We start from the raw sequence: 20,506 nt of genomic DNA on the forward strand, positions 1-20,506 counted from the left end.
AAGCATTTTAATCCTTTTGGAGTGCGGTCAAGCAACGAATAATGCTATACATGCATGTATGAGGACGTTATAACAATATTCATATAGACATTTCGATTCTATAAGTATGAAATAATGAAGGGCTTTATTGCGAAACGAGCTAACTCCTGGACCATTCTTGTTCGGTTGAGATATTTGTGATTAAAGCAGCTAAAAACAAGGAAAATAAGAAGAAATGAAGAGTTTGTCCGCAAAAACCGATAAGTCCATTTGCCAAATGGAGATATTTTCAATTAAAGGTCAAGAAAAATAAAGAGAAGAAAAAGAAAATTTTTGCTTCTTTTGACCATAACTTCAAAAACTGTACCTTTACATGTAGTGACCAATATTTAAAAGGTATTATTTTGTACTTTATGACAGAGACCGTACTTCAAAATCTTCAAAAATGGACTTATCGGTTTTTGCGAACAAACTCTTCAAATATAGGATCTTGTTAATCATATAGTTCTAGAACATTTCTTGCTTGATGTCACACACAAGTGAGGTATTACTACTTAATGGAAAAAGTTTGATTTTGCTCCATCTGATAAATGGACTGACTTTGAAATGTAAAAAAGATGGCTCTTTGCTCATTTTGCAAAAAGAAAAACCCTCTTCATATAAGAGATTGATCACATAATGGATTAACTGAATTGAAATTGTTTTTAAAATACATAAACTTCATCATCAAAATAATAACAATGTAGAGCAAAATAAAACCTTGCCAATGAAACCTCACTTGTTAAATACCTATTATTGAAGCTATGATGAAACATATCCAACACTTTCATTGTCTTTAGCAGCTTAAATCAACTTGTTTTGCAATAGGACCATGTAATAATAATAATAATACGCAAACTTTTCTTTTCTCCACCATGTTTCCACTTTGTCGGGATTCTCTATCTTCCATTGCACACCCGGCCGATTTTTTTCTAATAGTGTTTATTTTGCGTTTTTTTTTTGTTGTTAATAAACAATATTTCTAGTCATGACAAGAACTTGAAGTGATGTAAATTATTACACATTCTTCTTTTGTTTTGTTTTTCTTGCTTTGTACACAATATGCATGCATTTAGAAAATCCCTCGCAGGCATGACCCGTGGCATGACCGCGAATTCGCGTACACTAGACATCAGCACTAGAGGGCAGCAAATATCAGATTTCGTAAGGAAAGATTGGAGGCATTGAGGAGGCTCGTCTGTTATTGGACTCTTGATTGGCCAAAATGTTGAGTAAGTGCGCCGTCTAAAATTTCCCCAACGTGACCAAATGCAATTCTACCGTTAGGACGAGAAAGTTTGAGATAATTTATAGATATTTGGTTTGAATAAACGCGGAGACCCCGTCCAGTTTATGTCGCATGGTGTTCCGTGTGCATCTAGCACACTGAACATGCACAGAATATAGAATCTAGGTACCTATACCACTGCTACCACTACACTAGGCTAGGTAGCTCGACCTGCTGTGCTGCCATACCCTGTGCGTACACGCAGCACCAACGACAGGAGTGCAGGGCCACAGTACTGCAGCGGCTGTGCTGTGTACATGGTTAGACTGTCCACTGAAAGTGTACGTCTAGCATGCCGCCGTCACACGTAGCATAGCAGTAGGCCTACCATTACTACACTAGTATAGTACAATAATCATGGCTGCCATAATCATGAACGAAAAGGTCTAAAAAGACAATGAAAGAAGGCTAAATTACTTGGCAAACAGTGCATACGTTTTGAAGTAACAAGTCGACTCAAAAGCAACAACTGTGGGTGAATAAAAAGCCATAAAAAAACATATAAACACTTTGACTTATGCATTGGAATGATAATAAATTTCCAGCTAACTCACTGTTAAGTGTTAGTGTTAGATTCTAATCATTAATGTGATATTAACACATTTTTTTTCTTTTGTTTGCATTCTGATTCGGCACTAAGTCGAGATAGTGATTAGAAAACTTAGATCAGTGCCTACTAATGAATATATGCCTGTACCGGTAGACAGCCCAGTCGCTGTAAAGCAAGCTGCTCAAAAACCACAACTATATCGCTGTTCAAAATCTGCCTGCTGGAAGTCTACCACCACTAGACAAATGTAGGAGTCTTAGGACCCCTTATTTAACTATACACAGCTAGCGCTAGCCCAGTCGCTGTTTCTGCGTGGGGTATGGTCGGGCTAGGACCCCTACATGTGAAACCTTAAATTCTTCTTGCTTGTCGAATTTTGGAATGGCTATGTCAAACCTTGGACGGTGCAGGTGTTTGTTTTTTACAGATGTTCAGAACTGAGCATTGTGTCTGGTTGATCTAACTAATAATAGTTACCAATTATAAGGTACATATACTAGGTGTTAAAACTAAAAACATTTCCCACTTTTGATCAAAAACTATGTACATGTATCAGATATATGACACTGACGTTGATATGAATGATAGCTGAAAAATGTACAATTTTGTTGGAAGTGATTCAAAGCATCAATCAGTTTCATGATATTTAACCCTAAAAAGACTGGGCTATTTTGGTAGCTCGAAAGACTGGGGGGGGGGGGGGGGGGGCCTAAAGGGCCCCCCCTTAAGATCTCGGCCGCGGATCGCGCGATCGCCGCGGAAATTTGCACAATGGTAGTGTGCGATGTAATCTACAAGATCGCATATTTAAATTTTCCAAAATAGTCTTCTTTGATTTTATTTTGATTAATTATGCTGATTTATGCGAGAAATCAGACTCTTTGATCTAAATCAGTAAATAAAGCTCCAGAAGTGCTCATTTTTGGTCTAATTATTCTTTGTGGCATTCTTGGCAAATGCACTTGAAAAAAAATTTGGTATCAAAATTAATTTCTTTTTTATTTTATTGTTTTATGAATTTCTTATGTATTTCTTTGTTTTTTCGACCTTTTGTTTTTGTTGTTTTTTGTAACAAAATTTGTGGCAGACACTTTTTGAAGCATAATACTCCTAAAACAAATTAATTCTAGCCATTGAGAGTAAAAATAAGCATATTTATATGAACCATGTGAAAAAACTCAATTTGCATTGACTTTGTACACAAAATCACATTTTTGAGCCATTTTCGGCCTCACGTGCACGTACAAAAAAAGTTATGTAACTTCAGAACCGTATCCCCGGGCGTCACAAATTTGGTGTCAAAATGTGCGCGAAACTCAAAAGAAAAAAGTCATAGAGCATCGCGGTGAGAGCATTGCGTGTTGCAGAGTAATCGCGCGAAATGTCGAGGGGGGGGCCTTTTAGGCCCCCCCCCCCCAGTCTTTTTAGGGTTAAGATTAATTTTTCAAGTTAGGGTACAGATTTTGATTTTTTTTTAACCCTCTGTACCCTGGAAAAAGAACCATATTTTTGTTATTACTGGTACTTTGATTTGTAAAAGTGTGTAAAATGAATGTAAATTCCCTACTCATGGTATTAAGTTTGGTGACTGGTTGTTCCTGATATCAAATTCATAATCAGTTTAAGTATCACGCTCCTTGCTCTTCCTCAAATTTTGCCACCAGCCCAGAGAATGTCCAGATTTCTGCAAGGCGGGCTCCTCATCAGCCGAACGGCCGCCCGCCATCAGAGCACCGCCCCAGTGGCCGTCCTTGGCAATGCCATGAACGAGGTAATGGAGGCAATCCATGAGGCTGGCACGTACAAGCCGGAGCGTGTGATAACCACAAGACAAGCAGCTGACATCCGCGTGGAGGGCTCCTCCGGGAAGATCCTGAACTTCTGCGCCAATAATTATCTCGGATTATCAGTGAGTGTGGTGGAGCACACAGAGATTTAAAATGAATAATTCTGTGGGTCATATTGAAAGGGATGGTATAGTATTGGTTGTGATGACTATTCAGCAGTTATTTATTTATTACTTTTTTTTTTTTGCAAGAAACTTAGAAACCACTTTATGAAATGTTTTAAAAGAGCATAGAATTCTATGAGGAATTCAAATTTTATTTGATGAAAATCAGTTTTGAAATGACTGAGATATCCACAAACAAAGTAAAACAGAACGATCGTAATAGAAGGTGGGTCCCAACTTTTATTAGGATCACTTTGTTTTGGATATCTCAGCCATTTCAAAGCCAATTTTTATCAAATAAACTTTGAATTCCTCTTACAATTATATGCTCTTCCCTATTTCATAACATGTTTCCCATTATCTAAAAAAAAAAAATCTTCCAAAAATGTTAGAAAGCTGAAGTCTTATCCCATCTGAAACTATGCCATATAAGCCACCAACTCCTGCAGGAACTTTCCTGCCGAAATTGATCATTATCTTATCATCAAATTGGCAGTTCTTAATTCTGTCTGTATCATATATTGGATGGAGATTAGATGGAACTTGCTGCTTAATTCATCAAATCTGCACAAGTTAGAAAGAGATTGTAATGATAGAAAAGTTGCCAATTTAGGAGAGACACAGGATCTTTAATCATCAGAAATTAGTGGCCAGTCTAAAAATCACTTTGTAAATTATCTAACATTTTCGAGGCTTAAAGTGGAATGTTATGTGGCTGGAGAAGAACAAGGTATATAGAGGGCTTAAGTGAAAGAGATTTTTTATTCATTTACTTTTTTTTTTTTGGGGGGGGGGAATAGTTCTACCTACTGAAGCACTTTTGCAAGTGAAAAAAGTAGCATTGATTGCATTTTATAGTGCTGAAATGAAAGTTTTTGTTATTGATCTACCTTATGAAATACTATCACTGATTAGTAAAAAATTATGATCAAAAGATGCAGCATCACTATTTCTGTATATATCTTTAGGGTTAGTTGAGTCGCTTTAATTTTGACATTATCTGTTTCGGAACATGATTTGTTCAGGGGTTATTTGTTTGTTGTTTTCACTGTATGTTGTATCCTTGTGTTTCTTTCCAGAGTCACCCAGAAGTTGTGGATGCTGCCAAGAAGGCGCTAGATGACTATGGTGCAGGGCTTAGTTCAGTCAGGTTCATTTGTGGCACACAGGTGAATAATATAACTTACAGGCCTTTTATCTGTTCTCTTTTTCTTTTCTGCCTCCTTCTTTCGTACCTTTTCTTTCGTCACCTCTTCCTCCTCCATGATCTCTCTTTCTTTCACCTCTTTCTCAGTTGCTCTATCTTTCCACTGCATTCTTGTCCTTTCTTCTCAGAAATAATTCTTCTCCCTCCTCTTCTTCTTGTGCTTGGTTTTTTTTCTCTTCCTTCTTCATCTTCTGCTTCCTCTTACCTCTCATCATCATCATCATCATCATCATCATCATCATCATAATCATAATCATATTCATCATCTTCTTCTTCTTCAACTTCTTCTTCCTCTTCTTCTTCTTTGTCTTCTTCTTCTCTTCATCTTCCTCTTCTTCTCTTTCTTCTTCTTCTTCTCCAACTTCTTCTACTTCTTCTCCATCTTCTTCTACTTCTTCTTCTACATCTTCTTGTTTTCCACCACTACCTTTGAACAAAAATATTTTCCCTTTCATTTCATCTCTTTCTTCTGCCATATCCATAGATTCCCATGGATGAGGCTATCTCAATTCAAGTTGTAGTGATTACGGGTTGCCATATAACATGTAGGACCCTATCATTGTTCTGACCAGCTTTGTTGGTATTCCTTCTCTTGCTTTAGCTCTGGAGGGATCTACATTTTGTTATTTTTTGGGTGTTTTTTTCAGAGTTTTGTTTAGAAAAGCACCAACAGTTCATGTTATTTTCATTAGGGTGTTTCATAAAAGAATTTAAGTCAATCTTTAAAATATTAATGTTGATCAACTTGATAAAATGATAATATGCTGTTTGTGTGTGCAATGATATTCTGACGTCCACAAGTAAATGAACATTTTTGAGTCTTTTCATGAAGCCATGTTTAAAATACAAAGAGTAACTAGTGAATTTTTGAAGTAAATTTTGATGATTTGAAGAGGATTCGAAATGTTGAATAAAACTGAAGAGGGAAACCAATAGCATACCGTAATTAAAGTAGATCTTAACTTTATTTTTAATTTTGAATCCTCTATGAAACACCCCCTGGACTACCAAATACTGAATATAGAAAATGATCCTCTATAATGCCAGATCACCTAGTAAAATTTGTGTAAGCCATGATCCTCAATTTGACTCCTGTTTGTCAGGATATTCACAAGGAATTGGAAGATAAGATCTCTCGTTTTCATGGTCGCGATGACACCATTCTCTACGCGAGTTGCTTCGACGCCAATGCCGGAATCTTCGAGGCCCTCCTCACTCCGGACGACGCGGTCATCTCAGACGAGCTCAACCACGCCTCCATCATCGACGGCATCAGACTGTGCAAAGCGCAGCGCATGCGTTACAAACACATGAACATGGAAGGTTAGTGGACGGTTTACAGTCCGTTCCTCTGAAGGTTTGTTAGGACGCACCTTGTTCTCATTTTACGGTTTACAACCAAAGTAGCAATATTCAGTAAATATCAATTAAAATCTGATTTTCTTCATCCCTAGTTCATCTGGCACCACACTCACAACCTACCACCCTTTAATTGTCAAAGAATTGGTTGTAAACTATTTCGTTTGACTTGTTTGTAACCCTTTGGCCCCCAATTTACCCTGGTAGCCCCTCTTGACACTCGGTTCACGGTTGGGAGTCTTTCCTTTAGTGTGTGTGTGTGTGCGTCTATGAGTATGTAAAAAGACTTTTTTTTTTTAGGCATCATATTGCTCCTGTATACACCTATGCTACAAACTAATGTCCACACTCAATCAAATGGTCTGTAAAACGTGTTAATGAAAGCAAGTGAAATTTGTAGCTCTGTCTAGTTGGGTTCACTGCAGACTTGCCATTGAATTCATCCAACATGCACAGTCACCAGATACAGACTCAAATGCAAAGTCTCTTGTTCATTAGTATTATGTTTGTGTGGTAAGAATGTGACAGTTCATCTTTCTTTGTGATCCCTGTAGACTTGGAGGCTAAGCTGGAGGAATCAAAAAATTGTCGAATGCGACTCATCGTCACCGACGGTGTTTTCAGCATGGATGGCGACATTGCTCCCCTCAGGTAAGTGTGAAATGGTTTTCACCTTCATTAACCCATCTTAAGCCCTGCTTTAATGGACCTTACCCCAACAATGTTAGGAGAACATCCAGAGAAAAAAATTCCTTGCCTCGGGCAATAAAACCAGAAGAGAGAGCAAGGGGTGCCGTTTTAAAAGACTCACACTGAAAACTTTCTAAGGGTAGGTTTCCATGAAGGAGATATGTCCTCTGATGTGACTACATTGCACTCCCGATATAGCAAAATTAAGCAAATTAAGCAATTTTTAGGCTGGGGATAATTCTATAGAAATAAACAACAATACTTTACTAAAAATATTTCATAAATATTAAGGAATAGTGCATTCTACCTTAAGAAATATTAGCAATGAATGATAAAGATCATATGCAGGAAAATCCATCATCAAACTACGAAAATGTAGTTTGGGGATCTTGATGACTCAGACTAATAATCAGAATTTATGAATTCAAGGGAAAATCTACCCCAAATATCATATGTACATTTAAGTAATACATGCTTACAACAATATTAGTAGAACAAATCAGTAAAGTTTGACGAAAATCAGACAGTCTATTCAAAAGCCCTGTTTTGGATTATAGCAATTGCATTGTACCAATGTAGTTATTAAAGACCCTGTGATAACAATAAGTTGATTATTAAGCAACAGTCATGCAGTTACCCTCTCTTTGCAGGGAGATATGTGACCTGGCCGACAAGTACAACTCCCTGGTCTTCATCGATGAGTGTCACGCCACGGGATTCCTCGGGGAGACGGGGCGGGGCACGGAGGAGCACCTTGGTATCGATGGGCGGTGCCACATCATCAACTCCACCCTGGGGAAAGCCCTGGGTGGGGCAGCAGGTGGGTTGGAAGAGATGCGAGGATGTTATGTGTGTAAGGCAAGAACTGGTAGGAGGAGGGAGGGGGGAGGAAAGGGGAGGGGGAAGGTGGATTGGAGTAGATAGTGTTGTCGGGGCTAGCATGTAGGCTGTTTGACAAATATGGTATAGATTTGTACATGTTTAATGTTAGATGTGGTTTTGTTGATTGCAAGATATTTTAAGGATATGTGTGGTAAAGATGGCTAATGTAGGTGGGGGAGAGGAGGGGTTTGAGAGTAATGTGGGTATGTGTTTGATGTCAGATGGGGACAAATTGGTGAGAAAGAATGAAAGGATATTATGTGTGGAAAACGAAGGGATGGGGGAGATAGGTAGGAGTTATTGAAGTGTGGTAAGATTATGATAGAGGCAGTTTCATTAATATGGTACATGTTTAACACTAAAAAGGCGGGGGGGGGGGGTTGAATCAACCCCCCCTCGACGTTTTTCGCGACTACTCCGCCTCGCGAAATTTTTTTGACCGCGCCGTTCGCTGACTTTTTACTTTCAAGTCTCGCGCATCTTTTGACACCATTATTGCGAAAATCGTGCATACCATTACGATGCTGCATAGCGTTTTATACATGCCTGTCAGACCGAAAATGGCTCAAAAACATGATTTTGTGTATAAAGTCTATGCAAATGGAGTTTTCTCTTCTTATTCATAAAGATATGATTATTTTCACTTTTATAGGCTGAAACTAATTAATTTTAGCATAATAATGCTTGATATAGGTTCTGTCATAAATTTTGCGAAAAAAAAATGATAAAACAGAAGGTCGATAAAACAAAGAAATACATAAGAAATTCATAAAACAATAGAATACATAAGAAATTGATTTTGATACCAAATTTTTTTTTTTCAAGTACATTGTTAGGAATGCTACACAGAATGTTTCACCAAAAATTAGGATTCTAGGAGCTTTAATTTCTGATTGCACCTGCAGTACACTGTGCTCCTCTGATCCACTGGGATTCATTCCTTCTCTGTTGTTCATTATTCATGTTATGTTGGGCGAATCATGGTTCACTATAACGTCATGCCCTGAAAGGGCACGTAGAAATTGATGCTGTGTATACAGATGATTGCTTTTTGTCTTCTTCTTCTCCTTTTTCTCTCTTTCTCATTCAATTTAACTTTTACATGACAAAAGCAACACTTATTATGTGAATACATGACTGTAATTTATTAGTATAAATACAGTATGTGTATGTATGTATGTGTCTAGGTATAGAGGTATGTCGAGTTGATCTGGCGAGACTAGTATCCGGAGGTTTTTATCATCTCCTCCCCTTCCTTTCTTCTCTCTCTCTCTCTCTCTCTCCCTAACCCTTATTCCATGAGCATCATGTTGGACCCTCTTGTTTTTCTTCACTATAATCATGATAATATTATTTGTTATCGGTTGCCAAACAGTCAAGCGTTGTGCTTATTATTGGCAATCATTCTGTATGCAAATTATTAACATGTTACTCATGTAATTATACTACAGATGTATTGCATAATTGATGAAAATGATGAAAATTGTATAAAGTATACTACCGGTATTTTGTACTTTGTTAATAAAATTGCAGAAAGTTGATGTATTTGAAAAAAAAATGGCATACAGAGAATAAATAAATCAAATCAAATCAAATCAAATTTAGAGCAAAATGTATGATTTTATGCATATATTAGCATAATTAACTATTATGACGAAAATTTCCATTTCTTTTTGTATAGCTTGGTAGATTACGCCGCAGGTAATGCATGTGCCAAATTTCATGGCGATTGCGCAATCGACGGCCGAGATCTCGGGGGGGGGGGGTTTGAATCAACCCCTCCTCTGCCACAGAACACCCAAAAAAGCCCGGCCTGGTTAGGGTTAATGTTTGATATGATTTATTTGGTTGGAAGAAATTGAGAGGATATGTGTGGCAAAGAGGGCTAATGGGGGGGGGGGGGGGAGGGAGAGGAGGGGGTTGAGAATAAGATCGGGTTGGTTGTGGGGGTGGGGGGAGAGGAGGGGAGTAGATGGGGATTGGGTGTAGTTATGTTAAGATAGAGACTGTATGACTTGGTGCTATGTGCTTGGTGCTGGATGCGGATTAGTTGGTTGGAAGATATGCACTGGGTACCAGGTTCCCATAAGGGGTAAGGTATGTGTATAAGACAGGGACTGAAAGGGGGGATGGATGGATGGAAGTCGATGAAATGGGGTGAGGTTAAAATGGAAGCTGTTTAAAGGACAAGTTCACCTTCATAAACATAAGGATTGAGAAAATGTAGCAATGTTAGTAGAACACATCATTGAAAGTTTGAGGAAAATCGGACAATCTGTTCAAAAGTTATGAATTTTTGAAGTTTTTGTGCAGTAACCACTGGATGAGAAGACTACTGCAGTGTACGATGTCACATGCGTACAACAATATAAAGAAAATATAAAGAGAATTTCACAAAATTTCATCTTTTGAAAAAAGTACACATTCCCTTGACACGTTACCGACATATGTCATGGGTAATATCATTCCCCCTACCTTTAGAAAGAGGCAAGTCGAATGCTCTTTTATTATGCGAAAAAAATGAAAATATGTTGAATTTTCTTTACATTTTCTTTATACTGTTGTACTCATATGACGTCACAAGCTGTAGTAGTCTCCTCGTCCAGCAGTTCCAACACAAAAATTTTAAAAATTCATAACTTTTGCATCGATTGTCCAATTTTCCTCAAACTTTCACTGATGTGTTCTACTAATATTGCTGCATTTTCTCAATCCTTATGTTTATGAAGGTGAACTTGTCCTTTAACCGATGTGGATATATGTTGTATGTGATGCAGTTTTGTTTGGTTGTAAGGGATGCGAGGATGTTATGTATGGAAACACAGGGCTCGTGGGGGGGGGGGGGGGGAGAGGTGGGATGGGAGTAGATGAGGGTGGGGTAGGATTATGATACAGGCTGCCTGACTAATGTGGGTATGCATTTTTATTTCAGGTGTGGGTGGTGTTGGAGTGTATGTGCAGCAAAAAGACAACATTCCTGCAGTTCTGGTTGATTTCATTTTAAAAAAAAATCATTACTACTGTATGATAAAGCTCATATATTTTAATTCCTAATCCAGGCGGCTACACCTCAGGGCCCCAAGGTCTCATTGACATGCTGAGGCAGAAGTCTCGCCCTTACCTCTTCTCTAACTCACTACCCCCACCAGTGGTCGCCAGTGCTTCCAAGGTATGGTAGAAGATGCCTGCTAATGGCAGGTAACCATGGTAACAGGATGATGCAGTTCTGAAATAGATTTCCCAGTTGAGCATTTATATCATCACTGGGTGACAAAACCAAATTTTGGTGAAAATTATTTTTTTTTTAGTTTCATTAATGGTCAGATAATCACTTTAAGTGATGTCCTGTCCAACTCATTTCATTTCATTGTATTATTTCTGTATGGCACAATAAAATCAACTATGGTCACTTCTAGGAATAAACACACGGTTCATAATAATTCATTCATTAATTCATTCCTAGGTATCTTGCCCCCAAAATAAAGCAACCACAGTATTACCACTTTATGAATATATTGTGGCTACACCAACAGACAGACACAAACAAAATTGTTGAAGAATAACAGAGCAAGAAGTATATTGGCATTTAACTGTTGGGGAAAGACATTGCATCTCAAAGTCTGTAGCCAGCACTGTTGCAATAAAAATTAAATAGCATCATTCTATCTCTTGTACATTTTTGTGCAAAAAGTATCCAAGTTGGTCTTAGCTTCAAATATGCTCTTTATATGTCCAGTTTGTAAAGAACTTGAATAGGTACGTGAGTGCGAACTATTCATACGCCCTGTGCAGTTGCTTTAACGAGCAACTGTGGAACAGTCAAATCAAGAAGTGTGTATTCTTGTAAAAGTTCAAAAGTTCACATACACATGGTCAAAATGACCTGCTTGAGCACAGAGTCTGCCATTTCTAAGTGGGTAACATATACGCACCATGAAATCACAGACGCCATTATGTAGTTCGCCCTCTGTTGGTGATGAGAAAAATCTCTTCTTTCACTTAGCTCGACATGCCACGCTTGACCTTGCTGTAAAAACAAACACATTAAGGTCCAGCAACATGCCACTGTGACAACTTTAAAAAAAAAAAAATTCTCACTTTGTAGAGTTGCAAGAACAAAGAAATGTAAAGAGTTTGGACCTGCAAACGAAATGTGTTATAAGTATCTCGTTAGTTCAGAAAGATAAGGCGTTATTACGCCATAAGGTATGTGTAGCCTTATGTCTTTCTCAACCAACAATCTGACCTCTTTATGATGAGGTTCACTACACTGTGATTGATGTGGTTGCTTCTTTGTATCATTTTGAAACCCACCAGGTGTTTGACATCATCATGAGGGACAACTCCCTGGTGTCAAAGGTCGCAAGCAACACCAAGAGGTTTCGAGATCACATGGCCGGCGCTGGCTTCACTGTTTGGGTGAGTATGATCTTCCACCGAGTGACACAACACGCTGAGGTGTGTGTTGGTAGCTCATTCATTCATTCATCCATTTATCCATCCGTCCATCCATCCATCTGTCCATCCACTCATTCATTCATCCATCCATCCATTTGTTCATTCATTCATTCATTCATTCATCCATCCATTCATTGTCCCCGCCGAACGAGTTCGAGCAGGGGACTATGAAACGGGCTCCGTACGTGTGTGTGTCCGTCCGTCCGTCCGTCCGTCCGTCCGTGTGTCCGTGTGTGCGTCCGTGTGTGATCAAAATCTTCAATTTGCTACTTCTCTGTCATTTGTGAGCCAATTTTGATTCTGTTTGCTTTATATGATAGCACTACATGGGAGCTTTGAAACTTCTACACAGAATTTCAGTGGTGACCTTTGACCTTGACCTTTGACCTATATTGTACATTTTGCTACAAAATGCTACTCCTTCGCCATTTCTAACCCGATTTCGATTCTGTTTGCTTTATGTGATGGCACTAGGTGAGGGCTTCAAAACTTCTACACAGAATTTTGACCTTTGACTTCTTTGACCTTTGACCTTGATTTTTGACCTGTATTGTACATTTGGCTACAAAATGCTACTCCTTTGCCATTTCTAACCCGATTTCGATTCCGTTTGCTTTATATGATGGCACTAGGTGAGGGCTTCAAAACTTCTACACAGAATTTTGACCTTTGACTTCTTTGACCTTTGACCTTGATTTTTTGACCTATATTGTACATTTTGCTACAAAATGCTACTCCTTCGCCATTTCTAACCCGATTTCGATTCCGTTTGCTTTATATGATGGCACTAGGTGAGGGCTTCAAAACTTCTACACAGAATTTTGACCTTTGACTTCTTTGACCTTTGACCTTGATTTTTTGACCTATATTGTACATTTTGCCACAAAATGCTACTCCTTCGCCATTTCTAACCTGATTTCACTTCCGTTTGCTTTATGTGATGGCACTAGGTGAGGGCTTCAAAACTTCTACACAGAATTTTGACCTTTGACTTCTTTGACCTTTGACCTTGATTTTTGACCTATATTGTACATTGGCTACAAAATGCTACTCCTTCGCCATTTCTAACCCGATTTCGATTCTGTTTCCTTTATGTGATGGCACTAGGTGAGAGCTTCAAAACTTCTACACAGAATTTTGACCTTTGACTTCTTTGACCTTTGACCTTGATTTTTTACCTATATTGTACATTTTGCTACTAAATGCTACTTCCGGCGGGGACATATATTACGCACCGCGTAATTTCTACTTTTCCTTGATCATTCATCCATCCATTCATTCATTCATCCATCCATTCATTCATCCATTCATTCATTCATCCATCCATTCATTCATCCATCCATTCATTCATCCATTTTTTCATTCATCCATCCATCCATTCATTTATTCATTCATCCATTTATTCATTCATTCATTCATTCATTCATTCATTCATTCATTCATTCATTCACTCATCCATTCACTCATCCATCTTCCATACATTCATTCATTCATTCATTCTTTCACTCATTCATTCATTCATTCATTCATTCATCCATCCATCCATTCATTTATTCATTTATTCATTCATCCATTCATTCATTCATTCATTCATTCATTCATTCATTCATTCACTCATCCATTCACTCATCCATCTTCCATACATTCATTCATTCATTCATTCTTTCACTCATTCATTCATTCATTCATTCATTTATCCATCCATCCATTCATCCATTCATTCATTCGTTCATTTATTCAAGCTTATCTATCTATCCATCCATCCATCCATCCATTCTTTCATTCATTCATTCATTCATCCATCCATCCATCCATCCATTCATTTATTCATTCATTCATTCATTTATTCAAGCATATGGCACAGTGCACCTGGTTTGTACTGTTTTCTGACTATTCCTGGGGCGAACCATGAGGGGTCGGCTTCATTCACCCGTTTTCTTTTATGGGTGGGTAGGGGGACTATTTCACTGGCTTGGTGCACTGCTCTTTGCCATGAATGGATGAAGTGGGATCTTTTACGTGCGTGTATCATGGCTGACACACACATGGGACCTTCATTAATGTCCCATCCGAGGGACAGAGTGTCTTGCTTCTTACTAGAGGGGACGGAATGCTCAGTGAGTCTCGGACTTGAACCAGCTCTTGAATGCAATGGTGATAGACGTGCTACTGACTGATGAGCCATATCCCCACCCTTGTCTCCAAAGTGGGAGTCTTTCAATAAGTCTGGCTTTGAAAGAATAGCTACCTAAGCTCTGGCTGAAATCTCAGTGGGCACATTGTGGTTAAATCCTTTGAATAATGTGATTTGTTGTAACACACATTTCCCATAGACATTTGCCCGAGTATACTCGGGACTAGTCTTCAACTGGAAGACATTATCTATAACTTTGTATTGAATCCAAGTTGACCTTTAATTGACCTTTCTTTGTCTTCTGTGTGTTGCGGCTGTCTTTGAAAAAAAAAAAGAAGCTATTTCACATTACACAAACTGCACTTCTTTGTTTGTTTTCTTCTGTTTGTGTTTGTTTCTTTGTGTTCTTCTGTTTGTTTGTGTTTGTTTCTTTGTTTGTTTGTGTCTTTGACTGTTTTTTTTTTATACCATAGGTGAGAGAATTAATGAGTTAGGCTGTTACCAGAGACTCCAACTCTCCTGTTTTTAGACGGGAGATCTCCCGCTGAAATCCCATTTTTGCAAAATCTCCCGTTCTCCTGCTTGAGATTTAATTTCTCCCGCCCTGGCTCTGTGTCTACCGCTTGAAATGATTTCTTACTTTAATATCATTGTATGTTGAAAAATAAGCCTTAGATAGCACGAGAGAACATCTAGAACCGAGCTTCCAGGGCCCTTAAGCGGGCCCTGGACCCCGGCCGCAAGGAACTTCACGTTTTGCGCTTGTGGTGTGTGCTTTGCGCACATCAAATTGGGGTCTCCTGTTTGCTAGGGGTTTCAGGCGAGAGAGTCTTCCGATCAGACGGTGCTTGGGGTTAGAGTCTCTGTGTTACAATGAAAGTGATCTGTGCAAAATGTGATGGATAGGTGTGCAGAATGTGCTGAATGTACACTGAGTTGGAGACCCAGCTGTGTGGGGATACCTTGGACTGTGAAATCTTTTCTTGTTTGGATAGATTTGAGAATCCAGGCTGCACATAACAAATTTTGTACAGCTTCATCACAGATCTCTGTGCAAGTACACACACAGCGGCAGAATGTCATCTTTGATGCATATATTCGCTGATGGGTGCTATTTGTGGTTTTCAAATGCCTCCCGTGGGCACAGCGAATTGTACTGGGACACCTATGTTTTCCCATGTTTCTGGGGCTTTAATGGTATCAATACATTCAGGCAACTGTATACACATACAAAGAACGCACATCCGCTCATGCTGATAGGTTTGATAACAAAGTAGAAGTTTATTATGCGATGCCCATATGCTGCATACAGTGACTGGAAGTGTGGCTTATTGCCACTTGCATCATGCTTGCTTGTTCTTATTAAAACAAAGCATATAAAAGCCTACTTTCAGTTATGAGCTGGTTTCAGCCAGTCCATGAACATTCATGACAAAGTGGTCATTTGTATATTAAAAGACAAAGTTACTATAAATGAGAGTACAGCCCGATCTCTCTTAACTGGCCTACCTTTATCTGAATCTCTCTATAATCTGGACGCAGTCTTGCCATTATTTTTTTTTTCCAATCTCATATTTTCAGGGAAAAGGGGGATTTCAAAATCAAACGAAATTCCTACACAAACTCACATAAATTACATATTATTCCGAACATTCGTAATTAACATATGTATTTTCATCAAATTTTCATTCTGATTAACATGCATTCAGACATTCACTACTTGCATTACAAATCATCGCAGTGTTCGCTACCTACAATAGGTTTTTATGAATACAACTGTAGCTGCCATTGGATAGGCAGCTGCGTGCATTACTAAAAATCGAGTCTCCCACACCTGGCCAAATCCATTATGAGAGCTGGTTTCAACATGATAGGAGAGGTCTTACTGTAAATTAAGATATATATACAAATTACTTGTAGTTGTAACATGGAAAATGCATTAATGTATAATACAAAAAAAAAAATCAAAGTTAGAACCAAAGAAATAATTACATGGAGTAACATATACAACTGTAATGTAAGGATTAAAAAATATCATGTGTCACAGTACAAATAGGTACAAAAGTTGTAAGTGATAGATAAACCTTAACTCGTTGAGGACGAGTTGACTTTGCTGTAACAGGCATTTCCCTTAAACACCTGTCCGAGTACCAGTATACTAAGGACTAGTCTTCAACGGGTTAAATGAGACACAGGCTTGACAAATAGAAATAGACTGGCTTGTCTGTGAGAAAATATTTGACATACAAAAATTGACTTTTGGATGTATTCATTAGTTGTTGCAACTATGAAACACTTTTCTTAATTTCTGTCATGAATAACATTTATTGTCCTGAGGATTTATAAGGAGATTGATGTGAGTAGGCAACGAGTGTGAGAGGTGAAAAGGCAGAAATAAACTTCTGTTCTGCTTTCCATTCTTGTATGTCATGCACAAGAAGATTGTCTTACAATAGAATGATTTTTAGAGCTCAGTACAATTGATAAGAATTCCATCAGGAATGCACAACAGATTGTACTTCTTGCAAGTCATTATTGAGAATACTAGTAGTGCATATATAATATGAAACATTTGTCCAGTGCATATTACATGTACAAATGGTTTTCAAGTACTTTACAATAAATAGTGCTGAATAGACAATAATTTAGCATATTGCTAGCACCCTGAACTGGCTTTTGCATGACAACATCAAATGCACAATTCTTCTCACTTATTTTACACACCTGTAGCTGATATTAGCCAGAGGTAATCTGTGTGTGTGTTTTTTTCTGTAAAACCAGAAATTTTTGTGTGCATTTCAATTTGGTGAGTTTTTTTTTTTAAAACCAAGATTTGTGAAATTGAAAATGCATGCAAAACTTCATGTTTTATACACTATATGCTTTGAATCTTATGAGTACTTCGTAAATCCTTGATGTGTCAAAAAAGCTCCAGTTTGTGAAAATTGTATGCCCCAAATATTTCTGGTTTTACAATACAACCTGTATTCCATATACTGACCACAGTGTGTCACAAGGTGGGGCTACAAGTAATGCCAACTCTTCTAATTATACCAGGCAAGTTCACTCAAGAAACCGTATGTGTGGATTTAGTTCATGCAGCGATATTGGTGGAACATAGCATCGAATTGTCCAATTTTCCTCAAACTTTCACTGAAAACTGTGTTCAGCTAAATACTGCTGCATTCACTCAATCCACACATATATTTGTGAATTCATCCTTAAAGTTTATTTGCCACAGATACAACTGTAATACTGTTTTCCTTATTGCATGGCACATGTCTATTACAATAGAGGTGAAATTAAGTACTGCTATTCCGGAGAAAATATGCTATTAATTTCATCCCTCAAAATACTGCAATGTTTTTTATATGAGGTTGACATCCGTGGAATATATATACCCTGCTCATCATATCAAATTCTACAAGTCAAAAATCCAGTTTACAAATGCCCCAGTACCAAATCCTAATAAACTGACTTGATGTTATCATTTTGAAATTTTTCATCCAGGAATAACATTATATCATATACTTTAATAGCAGAAAAAAATACATTTTCAGAGTTATATATATATATATATATATATATATATATATATATATATATGTGTTTTTTTTTTTGGTACATGCAATACATGGAAAATTGTGAGCTGATGACATCATCAGCTCACTCATTTGCATATTCATTTCAATAGTTTGAGAAGTATTCTCCAAAAGGTGGCAAATTTTAATACCTTCTTGACTTCCATGCTGATTTTGATTGAATTTGCAATGTTGTGCTTGTAAGAGTTACCCCCTTTCAGACTATTTTTAACTTGTCCAGTTACCTCTTGTATTGCGCCCTTGTAATTTGTGCTAAAAATGGCTCAGCCTCAGTGATTCATCATTTTAGACTACATGTAGCACACACAATAAATTGCTCCCCATGTACAAATTGTGACTTCACTCAATTCGTACTTGTGTGTGTAATAAAGTGTGCATTGGTAGACACATTCATCACATAATTTTGTGTGATATACTCGAGATCATACACTAGTCATATGAATACATTACAAGACAGGTATTCAAACATAAATACACTGTGTCTATTACTACATGGCACATGTCTTTTTGGTCATTTCAAGATAATTGCATGTATAATATCACTTCCGTACTTAATTCACAGGTAGGCACATATATATTTTTTTCTTCTTAAAATTAGCTCTTCTAAAAGCCTTCGTTGTATGCTTATAGCAATAGAAAGATGGAAGCCAATTCCCAAGTTTCACACATTTCTCTGAAACCATGATATTAATTATGATACTGATTTGTTTATTTGTTTGTTCATTTCCATCTGAAAAAGATGGCTGGATAGCCCATATTCAGCTACGTTAAGCTGATCTTCCATGGGGTACAGTTGGATGTGAAGTGGGACCACTTCACCAGGTTAAACACCCTGCTCTTTTCGATGAATGAATGAAGTGGGATCTTTTACGTGCATGAGTTAATTGTTACTCCCCCATACACGGGACCTCCATTTTATGTCCTATCCGAGAGACAGTGTTTTGCTTCTTGCTAGAGGGGACAGTATGCTTACACACAACATTTCTCAGTCCAGACTCAGGTTCAAACCTGGGCCCTTAGGATCGTGAGGCAGATGTGCTACCGACTAAGCCAGCTCACCGCCCTATATGATGATGATGATGATGATGATAATCATAATCATAATAATATTAATAATAATGATAATAATAATAATGATAATAATAATGATGATGATAATAATAATGATAATAATAATGATGATAATAATGATAATAATAATAATAATGATGGTAATGATGATAATAATAATAAAAATACGATGTCATACTGTCCCCTCATTTTAAAAGAGGTCTTCATTTGTTTTGTTTGTCTGTTTTCATTTTTCCTCTGACAAGATAACACACAATGACATTGAATAGTTCTGATAATCTGCAAATTCAAATCCATAGCCATACAAAGTTGTCATCACTATTACTGTAACTCTTTATGTGCCGCGTTCGCACGCCTGTCTCACTTGATGACGTGCCAAGTTCACATATTGTGCTCAAACGCACAAACCCGCCCAAACTGATTGCTAAATCACCAAATACCACAGGACAATGAAAGCATTTACCGCAATTCCGTTCCTCTCACATGCAGCTTGTATTTTAATATGTGTTGGTGATTGACTATCAAGCTGTGTGCTCTGCTGGATTTGCGAGTAAATTTGAAGTTTCTGTCACTGTTTTGTCTGCAGAAGTCGTCCCCGTACAGTAATTTACAACGTAGCTACTGGTCATTTGAAAGAAAAACAGTCATAGATTTGTCATACAATTTACATCATATAGCAAAGCTCGGCACTTTCTCTACAACTTTGCTCACTAGTTTACATGTCCAGGGTAACAGAAATCTTTAAAAATTACATAGATTTCAAAAATGGAATGTTTCCTCAAAGCGTGACTACGTTGGTGTCTCAGAATAATGTGGCACCCAAGGGGTTTCCACCATGGCACATGAAGAGTTAAAAGTTCCTCTTTAAGAGTGGTAATAATGATACGACAGATAATGATTTCATTTCAGCTTCCTTTAAGGCACAGCCGTGGTTCATCATCATGGTACATGTATGTACTAAAAGCGAAATTTCCCTCCAACATGTACAATGAATTCAGTGATTGTAAAAACCTAGGGAAACACTCATTGAGTTTCATGTACACGTAAAATCAGACAATTAATACACAAACGTCATGTATTTCTACATTTTGCCTACTTCATGCACCATCCTCTTTCAATGAGAACTCAACATCAATCTGACACAAAAGAATAGAAGGGAAAAGAGATGGAGGATGTAGATCGGATCAAAACACCTGAGTTCAAAGAAATTGAGGGAACATTGTTTTCATGTCTCTCAGCCACATATCCGGAAGACATGTGTATGGAAAGAGTTTAGGTGGAATGTGCCGTCTGGTT

At 37.8% G+C, this 20,506-nt stretch overlaps 1 protein-coding gene across 1 annotated transcript in view; it reads left to right on the top strand.

Moving 5' to 3' along the window:
- Nucleotides 1-1,198: 1,198 nt before the first annotated feature.
- LOC139725203 (2-amino-3-ketobutyrate coenzyme A ligase, mitochondrial-like) overlaps nt 1,199-20,506 on the top strand; it is a 79,423-nt gene continuing 60,115 nt past the window's right edge. Inside the window, exons 1-8 of the mRNA XM_071636295.1 lie at nt 1,199-1,250; nt 3,521-3,765; nt 4,887-4,976; nt 6,118-6,337; nt 6,928-7,024; nt 7,714-7,883; nt 11,005-11,114; nt 12,263-12,364. Of these exons, the coding sequence (XP_071492396.1) occupies nt 1,244-1,250; nt 3,521-3,765; nt 4,887-4,976; nt 6,118-6,337; nt 6,928-7,024; nt 7,714-7,883; nt 11,005-11,114; nt 12,263-12,364 (1,041 nt within the window). The 5' untranslated portion in view covers nt 1,199-1,243. The remainder of the gene's footprint in view (nt 1,251-3,520; nt 3,766-4,886; nt 4,977-6,117; nt 6,338-6,927; nt 7,025-7,713; nt 7,884-11,004; nt 11,115-12,262; nt 12,365-20,506) is intronic.

This window comes from Diadema antillarum, unplaced genomic scaffold (genome assembly GCF_040938485.1).
Source record: "Diadema antillarum isolate AM-2024a unplaced genomic scaffold, OU_Dant_1.0 seq00000024_RagTag, whole genome shotgun sequence".
Lineage (NCBI taxonomy): Eukaryota > Metazoa > Echinodermata > Echinoidea > Diadematoida > Diadematidae > Diadema > Diadema antillarum.